Source organism: Coregonus lavaretus, assembly GCF_964263955.1.
Source record: "Coregonus lavaretus genome assembly, chromosome: 33".
In the NCBI taxonomy this organism is placed as follows: domain Eukaryota; kingdom Metazoa; phylum Chordata; class Actinopteri; order Salmoniformes; family Salmonidae; genus Coregonus; species Coregonus lavaretus.
The window spans coordinates 22,070,279-22,087,637 of NC_140020.1; the positions used below are offsets into that span (position 1 = coordinate 22,070,279).

General features: G+C 46.2%; 1 protein-coding gene across 3 annotated transcripts in view; it reads right to left on the reverse strand.

The window, feature by feature from the left end:
- Nucleotides 1-1,806: 1,806 nt before the first annotated feature.
- esr2a (estrogen receptor 2a) overlaps nucleotides 1,807-17,359 on the reverse strand; it is a 54,173-nt gene continuing 38,620 nt past the window's right edge. For all 3 annotated transcript variants that reach the window (XM_084150677.1, XM_084150678.1, XM_084150679.1), the window contains 7 exons: nucleotides 14,821-14,937; nucleotides 13,469-13,774; nucleotides 11,672-11,810; nucleotides 11,417-11,550; nucleotides 10,579-10,762; nucleotides 3,202-3,466; nucleotides 1,807-2,906 (listed from right to left, as the gene is read on the reverse strand). In XM_084150677.1, the coding sequence (XP_084006803.1) occupies nucleotides 2,901-2,906; nucleotides 3,202-3,466; nucleotides 10,579-10,762; nucleotides 11,417-11,550; nucleotides 11,672-11,810; nucleotides 13,469-13,774; nucleotides 14,821-14,937 (1,151 nt within the window). In that variant the 3' untranslated portion in view covers nucleotides 1,807-2,900. The remainder of the gene's footprint in view (nucleotides 2,907-3,201; nucleotides 3,467-10,578; nucleotides 10,763-11,416; nucleotides 11,551-11,671; nucleotides 11,811-13,468; nucleotides 13,775-14,820; nucleotides 14,938-17,359) is intronic.

Below are 17,359 nucleotides of genomic sequence, written 5' to 3' on the forward strand. Positions count from 1 at the left end.
TGTTTTTCTTTCTTCCATGACAGTTAAAAAATATGAACCAGTGCAAATGGCCATTTATCTTTTGATTGACACTCAAAGCTACATTTATTTATTTATTTATATATATATACAGTATCTCACAAAAGTGAGTACACCCCTCACAGTTTTTGGAAATATTTGAGTATATCTTTTCATGTGACAACACTGAAGAAATTACACTTTGCTACAATGTAAAGTAGTGAGTGCACAGCTTGTATAACAGTGTAAATTTGCTGTCCCCTCAAAATAACTCAACACACAGCCATTAATCTCTAAACCGCTGGCAACAAAAGTGAGTACACCCCTAAGTGAAAATGTCCAAATTGGGCCCAAAGTGTCAATATTTTGTGTGGCCACCATCATTTACCAGCACTGCCTTAACCCTCTTGGGCATGGAGTTCACCAGAGCTTCACAGGTTGCCACTGGAGTCCTCTTCCACTCCTCCATGACGACATCACGGAGCTGGTGGATGTTAGAGACCTTGCACTCCCCCACCTTCCGTTTGAGGATGCCCTTAGATGCTCAATAGGGTTTAGGTCTGGAGACATGCTTGGCCAGTCCATCACCTTTACCCTCAGCTTCTTTAGCAAGGCAGTGGTCGTCTTGGAGGTGTGTTTGGGGTCGTTATCATGTTGGAATACTGCCCTGCGGCCCAGTCTCCGAAGGGAGGGGATCATGCTCTGCTTCAGTATGTCACAGTAAATGTTGGCATTCATGGTTCCCTCAATGAACTGTAGCTCCCCAGTGCCGGCAGCACTCATGCAGCCCCAGACCATGACACTCCCACCACCATGCTTGACTGTAGGCAAGACACACTTGTCTTTGTACTCCTCACCTGGTTGCCGCCACACACGCTTGACACCATCTGAACCAAATAAGTTTATCTTGGTCTCATCAGACCACAGGACATGGTTCCAGTAATCCATGTCCTTAGTCTGCTTTTCTTCAGCAAACTGCTTGAGGGCTTTCTTGTGCATCAACTTTAGAAGAGGCTTCCTTCTGGGACGACTGCCATGCAGACCAATTTGATGCAGTGTGCTGCGTATGGTCTGAGCACTGACAGGCTGACCCCCCACCCCTTCAACCTCTGCAGCAATGCTGGCAGCACTCATACGTCTATTTCCCAAAGACAACCTCTGGATATGACGCTGAGCACGTGCACTCAACATCTTTGGTCGACCATGGCGAGTTCTGAGTGGAACCTGTCCTGTTAAACCGCTGTATGGTCTTGGCCATCGTGCCGCAGCGCAGTTTCAGGATCTTGGCAATCTTCTTATAGCCCAGGCCATCTTCATGTAGAGCAACAATTCTTTTTTTCAGATCCTCAGAGAGTTCTTTGCCATGAGGTGCCATGTTGAACTTCCAGTGACCAATGAGGGAGTGTGAGAGCGATAACACCAAATTTAACACACCTGCTCCCCATTCACACCTGAGACCTTGTAACACTAATGAGTCACATGACACCGGGGAGGGAAAATGGCTAATTGGGCCCAATTTGGACATTTTCACTTAGGGGTGTACTCACTTTTGTTGCCAGCGGTTTAGACATTAATCGCTGTGTGTTGAGTTATTTTGAGGGGACAGCAAATTTACATTTTTACATTTTACATTTTAGTCATTTAGCAGACGCTCTTATCCAGAGCGACTCACAGTTAGTGAGTGCATACATTTTTCATACTGTTTTACACTGTTATACAAGCTGTACACTCACTACTTTACATTGTATCAAAGTGTCATTTCTTCAGTGTTGTCACATGAAAAGATATACTCAAATATTTACAAAAATGTGAGGGGTGTACTCACTTTTGTGAGATAATGTATAATGATATTTTATTTATACAGTAAAAAAAAAAAACACTTCTCACACCAGATAGGTGTGGCGAAATAGGATGTGTTACAGGGTCAGCCATAGTAGTATGGCGCCCCTGGAACAAATTAGGTTTAAGTGCCTTGCTCAAGAGCACATCGGCCGATTTTGCACCTTGTCGGCTCAGGTAATCAGGTTATTGGCCCAACGATCTAACCGCTAGGCTACCTGCCGCCCTCAGACAGTACAGACAAAATAAGAGGTGAGAGTCCATGATGACTGTTGAAAGTGCCTTTTCACATAACAACCAAGCACTTAGCAAAGTATTGGGCTTTTCTGTGTCCCAGTAGGCTACTCCTAACTGCCTTCCTCTCCTCATCTCTTTTCCTCCATTGCCACTCATCCACTGATGTTTAATTTCAGACTTTCCCTTAGATTCTACTTTCAAACTAGTCTGGCTGATACCAAACTCGAAGGGGGCTGTGCTTTTACTGGTTGGTTCTCCTCCGTGTCTTTCTCACTCAAACACCCACAGCCCACGAGTGCCACCCCCTTCCATTACCACTGTTGGATTTTCAAATCCAAACAACGAGAGGTCTCAACCCCCCTGGGAGGGGGGGGGGGGGGTGACATTTGATAAAACGAATCGATGAGTCCGCTCAAATTCTGAGCGACTATTGCATTAACTGCCTCCTTTCCAGACCAGTGAGTCACAACTTTTCCTCGCTGTGTGGTCACGTGAGTCGCATCAGCCAGGCTACATTCAAACCTGATCATAAACCAAAAGACAGCTTTTGCAGGGACATTTAAATAGTTACATTGTTTACGTTTGCGACCTCCAAGAAACCAATCAGAACAGTGCTAATGCCTGAAAGGAGAATATGTCATTTGAAAGCATTGGGATGCAGCCCCTTCCAGGCACCATCTGAAACACCCTTTTACTCGTTCCCAGTTCCTCTATTTCAGAGTGGTTTTTAAAAGCTTTTCCAAGAAGTGTCCCAGTCACAGAGTTCCGCTTCACATCATACTCTCCATTGTCCTTTTTGCTCCTCCATGTGTGCTAGAGATCCCTTATCACCACTAATAAAGAGACAAAGAGGAAAGGACAGAGAAAGGGAGGGGATAATAGCAGGTTAGCGTCATAAAATAAGAATTGTTTATTGTCCATTATCTTTTTGATATCACTGAAATTAAGGATTTTATTTTTATTTTCATCCAACCCCTTGAAAAACACACACACACACACACACACACAGAGATTTGAAGCCAGGGTAAGCCACGGCGCAGCACCTTTGAAGTTGTTTGAGGGGTTAAGTGCCTTGCTCAAGGGCAAAACGACAGGAGATGGAATGAAATGAGACAGGAGTGTGCAAACCTGTCTTTCTACCGGGGTCCCTGCAGTCCAATGGCTCCTGTTCTTGGGGCTCGCCTCCACTGCTGGGGGTCCATGTCTGGGTGGGGCAGCTGCTGGGGTGGTGGGCTGCAGGGGGCTCACCTCTGGACAGTGGCCCCCTGAGGTGGCTTGTTGGGGCAGCTGAGGGCTGTGCATGATGTGGGCGTCCAGCATCTCCAGGAGCAGGTCGTACAGGGGCACAATGTTCTTCATCTTCATGCAGTGCAGGTGGTCCATGCCCTTGTTACTGCACAATGAGCAAACACAGAGGTCATGTATGCTCACTGCTTTTCGTGATACAGAAGAAAATAAAATACACAGAAATGGGCCTAGAAAGCATTAACCGGCGATAGCCGACACCTGCATGCTAATGTTTTAGCGGTGTCTTGGTGGAACTGCGTTAGAGCTGTCAAATCGGTGAGCAGCTGCTCTTGTTGATCATTGTCACCAAGCCACACCCGTCCCACTCGCGTTAGAAGTTCAGAACGAGAATGTGTAGCCTACAGTGCCTTCAGGAATTATTCATACTCCTTGACTTATTCCACATTTTGTTGTGTTACAGCCAGAATTCTCTCACCCATCTACACACAATACCCCATAATGACGAAGACAAAACGTTAGACATTTTAGCAAATTTGTTGAAAATGAAATCTAATTTACATAAGTATTCATACCCCTGAGTCAATACATGTTAGAATCACAGCTGTGAGTCTTTCTGGGTAAGTCTCTAAGAGCATTGCACACCTGGATTGTATAATATTTGCACATTATTATTTAAAAAATTCAAGTTGGTTGTTGATTATTGCTAGACAGCCATTTTCAAGTTTTGCCATAGACTGTCGAACCAATTTAAGTCAAAACTGTAACTAGGCCACTCAGAAACATTCAATGTAATCTTTGTAAGCAACTCCAGTGCATATTTGGCCTTATTTTCTAGGTTTTTGTCCTGCTGAAAGGTGAATTTGTCTCCCAGTGTTTGTTGGAAAGTAGACAAAAAAGTTTTCCTCTAGGATTTTGCCTGTACTTAACTCTATTCTGTTTCTTTTTATCCTAAAATACTCCCTAGCCCTTGCCGATTACAAGTGTACCCATAACATCTGCCACGCTGATCCTCAATACGGGGGCCCCTCAGGGGTGCGTGCTAAGTCCCCTCCTGTACTCCCGGTTCACCCATGACTGCATGGCCAGGCACGACTCCAACACCATCATTAAGTTTGCCGACGACACAACAGTGGTAGGCCTGATCACTGACAAGACAGCCTATAGGGAGGAGGTCAGAGACCTGGCCGTGTGGTGCCAGAATAACAACTTCTCCCTCAACGTGCTCAAGACAAAGGAGATGATTTTGGACTACAGGAAAAGAAGGACAGAGCACGTCCCTATTCTGTAGTGGAGCAGGTTGAGAGCTTCAAGTTCCTTGGTGTCCACATCACCAACAAACTATCATGGTCCAAACACACCAAGACAGTCATGAAGAGGGCATGACAAAGCCTATTCCCCCTCAGGAGACTGAAAAGATTTGGCATGGGTCCCCAGATCCTCAAAAAGTTATACAGCTGCACCATCGAGAGCATCCTGACTGGTTGTATCACTACCTGGTATGGCAACTGCTCGGCCTCCGACCACAAGGCACTACAGAGAGTAGTGCGTACGGCCCAGTACATCACTGAGGCCAAGCTTCCTGCCATCCAGGACCTCTACACCAGGCGGTGTCAGAGGAAGGCTCTAAAAATTGTCAAAGACTCCAGCCACCCTAGTCCACCATAGACTGTTCTCTCTGCTACCGCACGGCAAGCAGTACCGGAGCGCCAAGTCTAGGTCCAAAAGGCTTCTTAACAGCTTCTACCTCCAAAGATTTTCTATAGGGTTGAGATCTGGAGACTGGCTAGGCCACTCCAGGACCTTGAAATGCTTCTTACGAAGCCACTCCTTCGTTGCCCGGGCAGTGTGTTTGGGATCATTGTCATGCTGAAAGACCCAGCCATGTTTCATCTTCAATGCCCTTGCTGATGGAAGGAGGTTTTCACTCAAAATCTCACGATACATGGCCCCATTCATTCTTTCCTTTACACGGATCAGTCGTCCTGGTCGCTTTGCAGAAAAACAGCCCCAAAGCATGATGTTTCCACCCCCATGCTTCACAGTAGGTATGGTGTTCTTTGGATGCAACTCAGCATTCTTTGTCCTCCAAACACGACGAGTTGAGTTTTTACCAAAAAGTTATATTTTGGTTTCATCTGACCATATGACATTCTCCCAATCCTCTTCTGGATCATCCAAATGCACTCTAGCAAACTTCAGACGGGCCTGGACATGTACTGGCTTAAGCAGGGGGACACGTCTGGCACTGCAGGATTTGAGTCCCTGGCGGCGTAGTGTGTTACTGATGGTAGGCTTTGTTACTTTGGTCACAGCTCTCTGCAGGTCATTCACTAGGTCCCCCCGTGTGGTTCTGGGATTTTTGCTCACCGTTCTTGTGATCATTTTGACCCCACGGGGTGAGATCTTGCGTGGAGCCCCAGATCGAGGGAGATTATCAGTGGTCTTGTATGTCTTCCATTTCCTAATAATTGCTCCCACAGTTGATTTCTTCAAACCAAGCTGCTTACCTATTGCAGATTCAGTCTTCCCAGCCTGGTGCAGGTCTACAATTTTGTTTCTGGTGTCCTTTGACAGCTCTTTGGTCTTGGCCATAGTGGAGTTTGGAGTGTGACTGTTTGAGGTTGTGGACAGGTGTCTTTTATACTGATAACAAGTTCAAACAGGTGCCATTAATACAGGTAACGAGTGGAGGACAGAGGAGCCTCTTAAAGAAGAAGTTACAGGTCTGTGAGAGCCAGAAATCTTGCTTGTTTGTAGGTGACCAAATACTTATTTTCCACCATAATTTGCAAATAAATTCATTAAAAATCCTACAATGTGATTTTCTGGATTTTTTTTCCTCAATTCGTCTGTCATAGTTGACGTGTACCTATGATGAAAATTACAGGCCTCTCTCATCTTTTTAAGTGGGAGAACTTGCACAATTGGTGGCTGACTAAATACTTTTTTTCCCCACTGTACTATTATTGAGTCCATGTAATTTGTGACTTGTTAAGCACATTTTTACTCCTGAACTTAATTAGGCTTGCTATAACAAAGGGGTTGAATAGTTTACTCAAGACATTTCAGCTTTTCATTTTTAATGAATTTGTAAACATTTCTAAAAACATAATTCCATTTCGACAATATGGGGTATTGTGTGTATGCCTGTGTCACATATTCTCAATTTAATGAATTTTAAATTCAGGCAGTAACACAACAATATGTGTCACGATCGTCGGGAACAGAGGACCAATGCGCAGCGTTGAATGCAAACATATTTATTAACACTGAAGGATAACACGAACAAAAACGATAACGTGACAGTCAACGGTCTAACACAAACCAACTAGAACAAGAACACACAAACACAACGGGAAAAACAGACAGTTTAAATATGGCTCCCAATCAGAGACAACCAGCCACAGCTGACACTCGTTGCCTCTGATTGGGAGTCACTCAGGCCAACATAGAAATAAACAAACTAGAACTCCCAACATAGAAATAGAATACATAGATCTACACACCCTGGCTCAACATAACAGTGTCCCCAGAGCCAGGGCGTGACAGTACCCCCCCCTAAAGGCGCGGACTCCGACCGCGCCAACTAAATACCACAGGGGAGGGACCGGGTGGGCACTCCGCCTTGGCGGCGGATCCGGCTCCGGGCCTGATCCCCACTCCCTCTCCAACCCCCCAAAGTACCCCTGGTCCGGTCTGGCCCCGCTGGCCGGAGCTGGACTGCACACTGATGGAGCGGATTGCTCTAGCTCCGGCGTAACGCATCTGACCGGTGCCGGACCAGGCACCAGTGGAACAGGCACGGGCCGTGCCGGACTGACGACGCCCACCACTGGCTTGGTGTGGAGAACAGGCACGGGCCGTGCTGGACTGACGACGCACACCACTGGCTTGGTGTGAGGAGCAGGAGCGGGCCGAACCGGGCTGGCGACGCGCACCATTGGCTTGGTGCGGGAAGCAGGAGCGGACCGGACCGGGCTGACGATGCGCACCCCTGGCTTGGTGAGTGGAGCAGCAACGGGCCGGACCGGGCTGACAATACGCACCCCTGGCTTGGTGCGTGGAGCAGGAACGGGCTGGACCGGGCTGACGACTCGCACCCCTGGCTTGGTGCGAGTGGCAGGAACAGGCCGGACCGGGCTGGCGACGCGCACCATAGGCTTGGTGCGGGGAGCAGGAACAGGCCGGGCCGGGCTGGCGAATCGCACCATAGGCTTGGTGCGAGGAGCAGGAACAGGCCGGGCCGAGCTGGCGACGCGCACCGTAGGCTTGGTGCGAGGGGCAGGAGCAGGCCGGGCCGGGCTGGCGACGCGCACCGTAGGCTTGGTGCGAGGAGCAGGAACAGGCCGGGCCGAGCTGGCGACGCGTACCGTAGGCTTGGTGCGAGGGGCAGGAGCAGGCCGGGCCGGGCTGGCGACGCGCACCGTAGGCTTGGTGCGAGGGGCAGGAGCAGGCCGGGCCGGGCTGGCGACGCACACCGTAGGCTTGGTGCGAGGGGCAGGAACAGGCCGGGCTGGGCTGGCGACGCGCACCGTACACTTGGTGCGGGGAGCAGGAACAGACCGGACCGTACTGGGGACACACACCACTGGCCCTACACCGGGATCTGGAACGGGCCGGACCGGACTGGTAACACACCCCAGTACCTCTCGCCGTGCCTCTACACCTTCCATCCCCTCTTCGACCAGTGGCCCCCGTAACCTGGCGGCCTCCTCTGCCAACCCGCTGGACCGCTCTATCGCGGCCTCCTGCTGCCCCGACGTCGTGAGCCCCCCCCTAAAAATGTTCTGGGGTTCTCTCTTCCCCGTGGGCCAGGCCTCTATAATTCTCGCCCAACTCTCGCTCTTCTGCTTCCAACTCCCGCCATTCAGCTCCTCATTGGGCTTGACCCAGTCGAAGCTCTTCCTCCACTGTTCCCAAGTCCACCCTCTCTGCTCCTCACTAGGCTTGACCCAGTCGAGGTTGCCACGGAGATCTGCTAGCGATTCCCCTGGCGATGGCTCCTGGACACGCTGCTTGGTCCAGTTTTGGTGGGTTCTTCTGTCACGATCGTCGGGAACAGAGGACCAATGCGCAGCGTTGAATGCAAACATATTTATTAACACTGAAGGATAACACGAACAAAAACGATAACGTGACAGTCAACGGTCTAACACAAACCAACTAGAACAAGAACCCACAAACACAACGGGAAAAACAGACAGTTTAAATATGGCTCCCAATCAGAGACAACCAGCCACAGCTGACACTCGTTGCCTCTGATTGGGAGTCACTCAGGCCAACATAGAAATAAACAAACTAGAACTCCCAACATAGAAATAGAATACATAGATCTACACACCCTGGCTCAACATAACAGTGTCCCCAGAGCCAGGGCGTGACAATATGTGGAAAAAGTCAAGGGGTGTGAATACTTTCTGAAGGCAATGATAGAAATAATGACGCTCAAATGTAACATTTCAATCAGCCTAATCGAGGTGTAGATTACATCTCACATTCCAGTGTTCAAACTTGTAAACAAGGCTTCATGGGATTTCTCTTAACGCGACTCCGTGCAGCCAATGGCAATATCCGCTTTTGGTATAGCCAGGAGCCGCTTGTGCATTTGACAGCTCTAACGCAGTTGTAATAGAAAAATAGAGAGAGTGAACAAATGTGAATGATGATGAAGGCCAGTGATGAAGATGCATCTAGCGACTTGCTGGGGCCGAGGCCCAGCGTGATGACTCAATCACCATTTTTGACATTGTTTGGATGGCTGAATTGACTAAATGAATGTTACTGTTTTAATTAAATTGTCATGTTTGGATTGTTTCCAGAGTTCATAAAGAGCTATGAATTTTTATATGTTTTATTGTAACTGTTATTCTGTTCGTCGGAAGGCGGATAGTTCAAAGAGGAGCGACACAGGGGGGACGCTCTTATCATACAGTTTTGAAGTGTGGTGATTAGATTAGAGAATGCCTGTGAAGTTTTATGCATTTTGTTTTAATGTTTTGGGCCGTGCAAAGTGGTGCTCTTGGAAGAATAAAAGCTAGGTTTAAACTTTGATCATGAAGTCATTAGTAAACCGATCTCCATATGTACGTTTGAATGTCATAGTGGTGAATTTTCTATGATGTGAAGACTTATATCGTGAAGATTTCTGATTTGTACCATTTGATAATTGTATTCTTATTGCATTACTGTAATACATCTGATTAGTTTTAATTGATAAGAACTGTAGTCCTCACATTCCTGAGTAATATTCGTTGAATTATTATTTGGTGAATTGTCTAATGGTAAATGTTATTTACAATACACATAGCATATATGCTTGGCCTCTAACTGTGCAGCTCTGAGCAAAGGTTAACTCAATCATTTAATGCTACGCCATTGATATTAGCACCTTGTCCCTTAGCATCTTAATAATAATAATAATAAATAATAATAATAATATGCCATTTAGCAGACACTTTTATCCAAAGCGACTTACAGTCGTGCGTGCATACATTTTTGTGTATGGGTGGTCCCGGGGATCGAACCCACTACCTTGGCGTTACAAGCGCCGTGCTCTACCAGCTGAGCTACAGAGGACCACAATTGCGTAATGGTAAACCTAGACGCGTGCATCTTATAGTATTCCGAGTGGTGACCTTGGCTAGATCCATTGGATATTATGGGCTACACTAATTCTCTGTCATCCTCAGACAAAGTGGATTTTCACTCATCTACATAGTTCCACTTCTGACACCGCCAAAACAACCGCTATGCGGATGTCAGCTAAAGCGGATCTGATTGAGTAGAGCCAATGGTCTTCATCAGATTCAGTTTACCTTGTAAAGACCATGTTGGTCGAAAAGCTTTTTCTGTATAACGCAAGCTTTATTAAAAGATCACTTGTGGTAGCAGCAAACAGTAGTGACTGTTTTATGGTTCAGTCGTGATGGTAATGACAATATGGTGGCTCAATCTTGACGGTGGTGACCGTATTGAACATTTTACTATACCGTAGTGGCAACATGATAACTGGCAAGTGTGATAGTTTTGCTCGTATTATGCCCGAGCGGTAACTACAAAGTGTGACGGAGGTGACTGTATTGTAACTGCCAAGAGTGATGGTGGTGACTGTATTATGCCTGAGCGATAACTTGCGAGTGCGATGGTGGCGACTGTATTATGCCTGAGCGATAACTTGCGAGTACGATGGTGGTGACTATTGTGACGGAGTGGTAACTTGCGAGTGTGACAGTGGAGACCGTATTGTGGCTGCTGTACCTGACGTGGCGGATGTGTGACAGCAGCATCAGCAGGTGGGCGAGGCGCGCAGACTGCTGCTGAAAGCTGAGGCCCGTCTTTGCGATGGCCCACACCAGTGCGTCTGTTACGGCATCCAGCAAGCGCAGGAGCTTTGAGCGACTCTGCAGCTCTTCGCTCCCCTCCGAGGAGCTCAGGCACATGTCTGCAACCACAAAACACACACACAGTTGAGAAAATAAAGAAAAAACGTAATTGTAGTTGTCTCCATGACTCAAAGCCACATTAGCCCTCTGAGCTAAAGCCAAGTCTTTATCTCTGGGAGCTAGCACAAATCTTCAGGTCTCAGACAAGGTGACTTAGTGTGCAAGCACATTTTACCAAACTACCTTTGCTACACTTCATAAATAATTTCCAACATGTAGCATTATTAAATGCGATTACTTTGGTTACAGTTAAGTTAAATCAAATGTTGTTATTTTTCGTGATCCACTGACCTTGAAACAGGTTCTGACTGTTACATCTTTGAGAGTTAAACAGTAACTATGATGTGAGTGGAGAGAGACAGCGACTCAAAAAGGTACACAGTGTTCTCATTAGGCCTTGTCAGAGTGAGTTATTCCTCTGGTTGCCCTTGCCAACCCTCCCTAGACTCCCAAACAGATAGGATTACACTGAAGAAATGGTCCAACATAGCAACAGACTTGTGCTGAAAACTTAATCTTGATATGCATGCTATAAATATATAAAATATGAAGTAAAAAATAATTATAAAGATGCAGTACAGACAAACAGAAAGACAGAAGTACAGACAGAAGGCCAAACAGACAGATGCACACAAACGTTAACACACACATACTAGAGTTGAGGAGGATCATGGCCTTGAGGCAGACATACTCCTCCCTCTGCAGCTTGAGCTCTCGGAACCTGGAGGTGGCAGCTAGCAGCATGTCAAAGATATCCACGAAACCCTGCACACAGCTCCCCTCGTCCCTGAAAACACACACACACAGACAGACATACACTTCATTTGAATACTTCATTTGGATCCACTATGAAAATATTTTAGAAATCATACAGATGCTTGATCCAGGAGTAGAGAGAGGGTGGTCACCTGCTCAGGCTGAGGTCGGGGGAAAAGATGAGCCTACCGGGGTGGTCCACTGATCTCCACATGAGCCCCAGCATCAGCACCTCCAACCAGCAGCACTCCAACAGGTGCACCTGGTCGAACAGGCTCAGGTCCACAAACCCTGTAAAGACATAACGGGGTCCGTATTCATGAAGTGTCTCAGAGTGCTGATCTAGGGCTAGATTCAATCCATAGTGCTGAAGAGCTGCGCTACAGCACGATTGAAATTTAAAGGCAATGTTCCCGCATACTGCTCATGGTAAACATAGTTTGTTGTTCGCAATGTAATAATGATACTTAAAAAAGTCATATTTACGAACAGCAAACAGTGAGTGGATTATGGCCCTGTACACACTCAGGTCGTACAACTGACATATAACACATTTGACACAATGATTGTGATACATTGCAGTGTTTGCCAGCACGAAAATGTTTACACAACCATTGTGCACAACCAATTACTTGAATGCAGAAAGTCTCTCCACTATATCACAACCGTTGTGTCAAATGTGTACATGGCCATTTGCATACTACCTTTTACTTTATTTCAACCCTAGCAGCAAATGGGGTTCTACTGAATAAAGCAGGGGCAATGTTTCTCTCTAGCACAGAGAAAACTAGACATCCCAAACTACCCTGTACTTTTTGCAGCATCACTGAGGAGAGCATCACTGAGGAGTGTAGACTATAGTACATCGATGCTCATTGCTCAGTATTTGTATTTATTAATACTCTTCCTGGGGTCCGGCAAAATTAAGGCAGTTATACCATTTTAAAAACATTACAAGTGTGTGCCCTAAGGCCCCTACTCCACTAACACATATCTACAACACAATATGTGTACGTGTGTGTATGGTGCGTATGTTATCATGTGTGTATGCATGTGTCTGTGCCTGTTTGTGTTGCTTCACATTCCCCGCTGTTACATAAGGTGAATTTTAATATTTTAATTTATTTATCTGATTCTACTGCTTGCATCAGTTACCTGATGTGGAATAAAGTTCAATGTAGTCATGGCTCTATGTAGTACTGTGCGCCTCCCATAGTCTGTTCTGGACTTGGGGACTTTGAAGAGACCTCTGGTGGCATGTCTTGTGGGGTATGCATGTGTGTCTGAGCTGTGTGCTAGTTGTTTGAATAGACAGCTCAGTGCTTTCAACATGTCAATACCTCTCACAAATACAAGTAGTGATGAAGCCAATCTCTCCTCCACTTTGTGCCAGGAGAGATTGACATACATAATTAATGTTTGCTCTCTGAGTCTGGCCTAGTGGTTAGCCCCCCAAACCACATATACCCCGGGAGACATGGGTACAAATCCTGTTTCAGCGCCTTTGTCTCCTAATCTGTCTCCCTTCTACATTCTGACTACCTGACTGTCACTGTCGATAATAAAGGAGACTGCTGTTGAAAACATGGACTCTTAGGGGCAGTTTCTTTAGGAAATTAGAACAATATTACGCTATGTTATGCCAGTAAAATCTAAGATATCAAATGTATTCAATTGATATTGATTCAAGTTACTCAACAGTATGCTGTACCTAATGCTATCTCACTCTGTTTTTGTCACACCCATTGACAGAGGATACACACAGGCTTTACAAGCAAACTTAAGACTTTTCGGCCTCATGTTCATTGTGTCAGTGTTTTATACAGTTTTTCTGCTGTACTCAACGTGTGCACAAAGAATGGAATAAAATAGAACATATGATGCGAGGAAAGTATTATGTTTTTAAATCATGAATAAAGAAAATAGACAATAAATCAATCAACACCAACCTGGGATCTTCTTGGCCCAGCTGATCATGTGGACCAGCTCCTTGTCGGCCAGGTTGGTGAGTGACATCATGACGTTGGCCTCCGTCAGGGGCATCCTCATGTCCCTCTGGAGGTAGATCTCCGGTGGCTCCGCCTCCATTATCCGGCCAATCAGCTGCTCCGGGGTTAATGCTGGGGGGAGGAGTTCCTTGATTGGCTCGCCCCTCTCAGCTAGGGCCCGCTTGGGCCCACTAGCCGCGCCCCGGGAGAAGCGACCCACGCGCCTCGGTTGATGACCCCGGTAGCTGCTGCGGTCGCGACGCATGCCTGAGGGAAACAGGAGGTGACCAGAGTACCTTGATATACCTAAAATAAGGGGTTGAGATCGCTATATCAAGCCCTCAATTACACCCCATCGATTTCACCTCCACAATTCCCAGCAATTACTCCCCTTTGACCAGCTGCCTGTCAAACAACATTTGCATGGTAAGTCATGGGCCAGTTGCATATATCTCACCGATAGTCGCTCTGGATAAGAGCGTCTGCTAAATGACTAAAATGTAAAATGTAAATGTAGTAAGAGGGAATACCACCAGGCCGATGAATGGGCAAGTGCCTCTGACAAGAATAGCGGCGATTTTACGATTCTACATGTTGAATCGGCACAAACAGCCACAGTTCACCGGCACCCAGCAGGTGGTCGCTATAACACACCACGGCGAAAGCAAGCGAAAGGACGGCCACCCTCTCCTTTTGGACTTCAGTCATCTTGCCTTGTACTTGGCTATCTTGTCCAAAAGTTTGGATTTAAAATCTAAATGTTCATCTTGACAAGGAAATGTGTGATCAACGAACAATGAAATGACAACTGTACCAACCTGCGTCACTATAGCAACTGAACCTTAATTTAGCTTTGTAAAAATAGATCATTACATTGAATGGAGCAAAACATCCTAGACAACCACCTGATGCACAAGGCTCACAAAGGAGAGAAAGCAAATAGCAAAGTTTTGCAAACTATATTTCTTGTCCACTTGCAAACATGTGGGTGAGTATGTCTCTAAATCCTAACCCCAGTGCCTCTGCTCATTGTGTGAGCAAAGTCTAGCCAATGGGGAATATTCACATATCAAAAATAAATCATTTCTAAGGCACTGGACACAAACATTGGCCACACACTGGACTATACAGAAGCTGTATGTATTTAACGTAATTTTTGTCGTGGGCCATAATGAATACGATTGTATGTTAGGGTGGACTTGATCTGAGACGCTTTGTGACAACCACCACTGGCAAGATTAGGGTGAGGATGGTGTGAAGGAGATAGAAGACGAGGAGGATGAAGGGAGAGGGGGAAAGCGAGAGACACGTACCACACTTTGTCATGCCTACTTCGTAGCACTTGCGGAGGCGGCACGCCTGGCAGCTCTTGCGGCGGTTCTTATCGATAGTGCACTGGTTGGTCGCCGGGCAGATGTAGTCATTGTGACCTGAGAGAGAGAGAGATGGAGTGGGGTTTACAAAGGGTAGATAGGAGAGAAGAGATAAGAGGAAGACAAACATTTTTATGTTTTATTCCATGTGTACATTGGCAGCTAAATACAAGAAAACAAATGTAAAAGGTCAGAGAGAGAGAGAGAGAAAGTTCCTCTACTTCAGGGATGGGCAGCTTTGATGGGCGTGGGGGTCACAAAAAATTTGAACTCATCATGAGGAACGGCAGTTGCTCGCAGGTCTGCGTACCAACATGTGAACCCCCCCACTGCGAAAAAAAACAAACATTTTAACAGCCCACCTCTTGACAGTGGAGAGAAAAATTTAACATTTTACTCAAGTAAATTTCGTGCAATTCTACACATTTTGCCATGGGGCATAGAGAACATTTTTGGAGTTTCCTGCAATTCTACACATTTTTCCATAGGGCGGAGAGAAATGTTTGTAGGTTTTAATATGATATCTGAGTGAGACTGACTAAGAAAATCAATGGGGACCCCCCGGCCGGTAATTCCACCATGATTACTAAATTTAGATAGCTGGCCGCTAGACAAACTTTCCAATCTAAAAAAATTTAGTTGACACGGGCTAATTGAGTATCAGTGACTGACATATCAAGAGAAAAACTGCTGATGCATAACCAAATTTCGATATTACACCTCGTGTATTCTACTATTCTAACTTGCAACAGTAAGTTGAGACCCCTACAGTTGCCCATCCCTGCTCTACTTTAACAGGAAACATAAATATCAAGTGTACCTGAAGCATTTGTAGTTGTTGGTTTAGTTTTCTGTAACTATGTAGCAAGTACAGTCTGCATGTCTAGGCGCACATTGTGTCATGATTGCAAGGTGTCCCGATATCTTTTCCAAATCAAATCAAATCAAATTTTATTGGTCACATGCGCCGAATACAACAGGTGCAGACATTACAGTGAAATGCTTACTTACAGCCCTTAACCAACAGTGCATTTATTTTAAACAAAAAAAGTAAGAATAAAACAACAACAAAAAAAGTGTTGAGAAAAAAAGAGCAGAAGTAAAATAAAGTGACAGTAGGGAGGCTATATATACAGGGGGGTACCGTTGCAGAGTCAATGTGCGGGGGCACCGGCTAGTTGAGGTAGTTGAGGTAATATGTACATGTGGGTAGAGTTAAAGTGACTATGCATAAATACTTAACAGAGTAGCAGCAGCGTAAAAAGGGTGGGGTGGGGGGGCAGTGCAAATAGTCTGGGTAGCCATGATTAGCTGTTCAGGAGTCTTATGGCTTGGGGGTAGAAGCTGTTGAGAAGTCTTTTGGACCTAGACTTGGCACTCCGGTACCGCTTGCCGTGCGGTAGCAGAGAGAACAGTCTATGACTAGGGTGGCTGGAGTCTTTGACAATTTTGAGGGCCTTCCTCTGACACCGCCTGGTATAGAGGTCCTGGATGGCAGGAAGCTTTGCCCCAGTGATGTACTGGGCCGTACGCACTACCCTCTGTAGTGCCTTGCGGTCGGAGGCCAAGCAGTTGCCATACCAGGCGGTGATGCAACCAGTCAGGATGCTCTCGATGGTGCAGCTGCAGAATTTTTTGAGGATCTGAGGACCCATGCCAAATCTTTTTAGTCTCCTGAGGGGGAATAGGCTTTGTCGTGCCCTCTTCACGACTGTCTTGGTGTGTTTGGACCATGATAGTTCATTGGTGATGTGGACACCAAGGAACTTGAAGCTCTCAACCTGTTCCACTACAGCCCCGTCGATGAGAACAACTGTCTCGTTAACTGGTTTTAATGTCCATTCTAGAATGTCCTTCTAGCCAATTAGAAACAAGTATTCAACAATGCTGTGGTATAAAGGTTGTTATTGCTGCTTGTTATCTGCAATCTTTGGAATAGTTCCAGGAACATTCCTTGATGTGAAACCAGATTGAAATGGCAGTGGCAATGACAGTTCCAAGTTCCAATCGAAGGATGAGCCAAACACGCTGTTTTCTTCCCACAATCATCTTAGTTACAATCTTGATCAAAGGGAGGACCTCGGCAGACCATTTTTTGGCTTGTCTCCTTTTAATCCCTTTAAGATGTGAGATTCATGCACACACACACACACACACACACACACACACACACACACACACACACACACACACACACACCACAGCCGGAACCAGTAGCTCTATTCCCAGAGGGTGAACAATGTGCTCTCACCTTTGGCCCCTGAGAAAGGGATCTGGACCCAATTACGAGAGGACAAATAGAGCAGCATGTCCCAATACATTCCTGAGGGAACCCATAGTCAGTGCACAATTGTGTTCTAGCCCAGCAATTGTGTTCTAGAACAAAAATGAGCAACCCTTGGGGGTACTCCAAGACCGGAGTTGAGAAACACTACAGTACTAGAGTACATTGAATAGTCCTTGACTGAGAGAGAAAGGG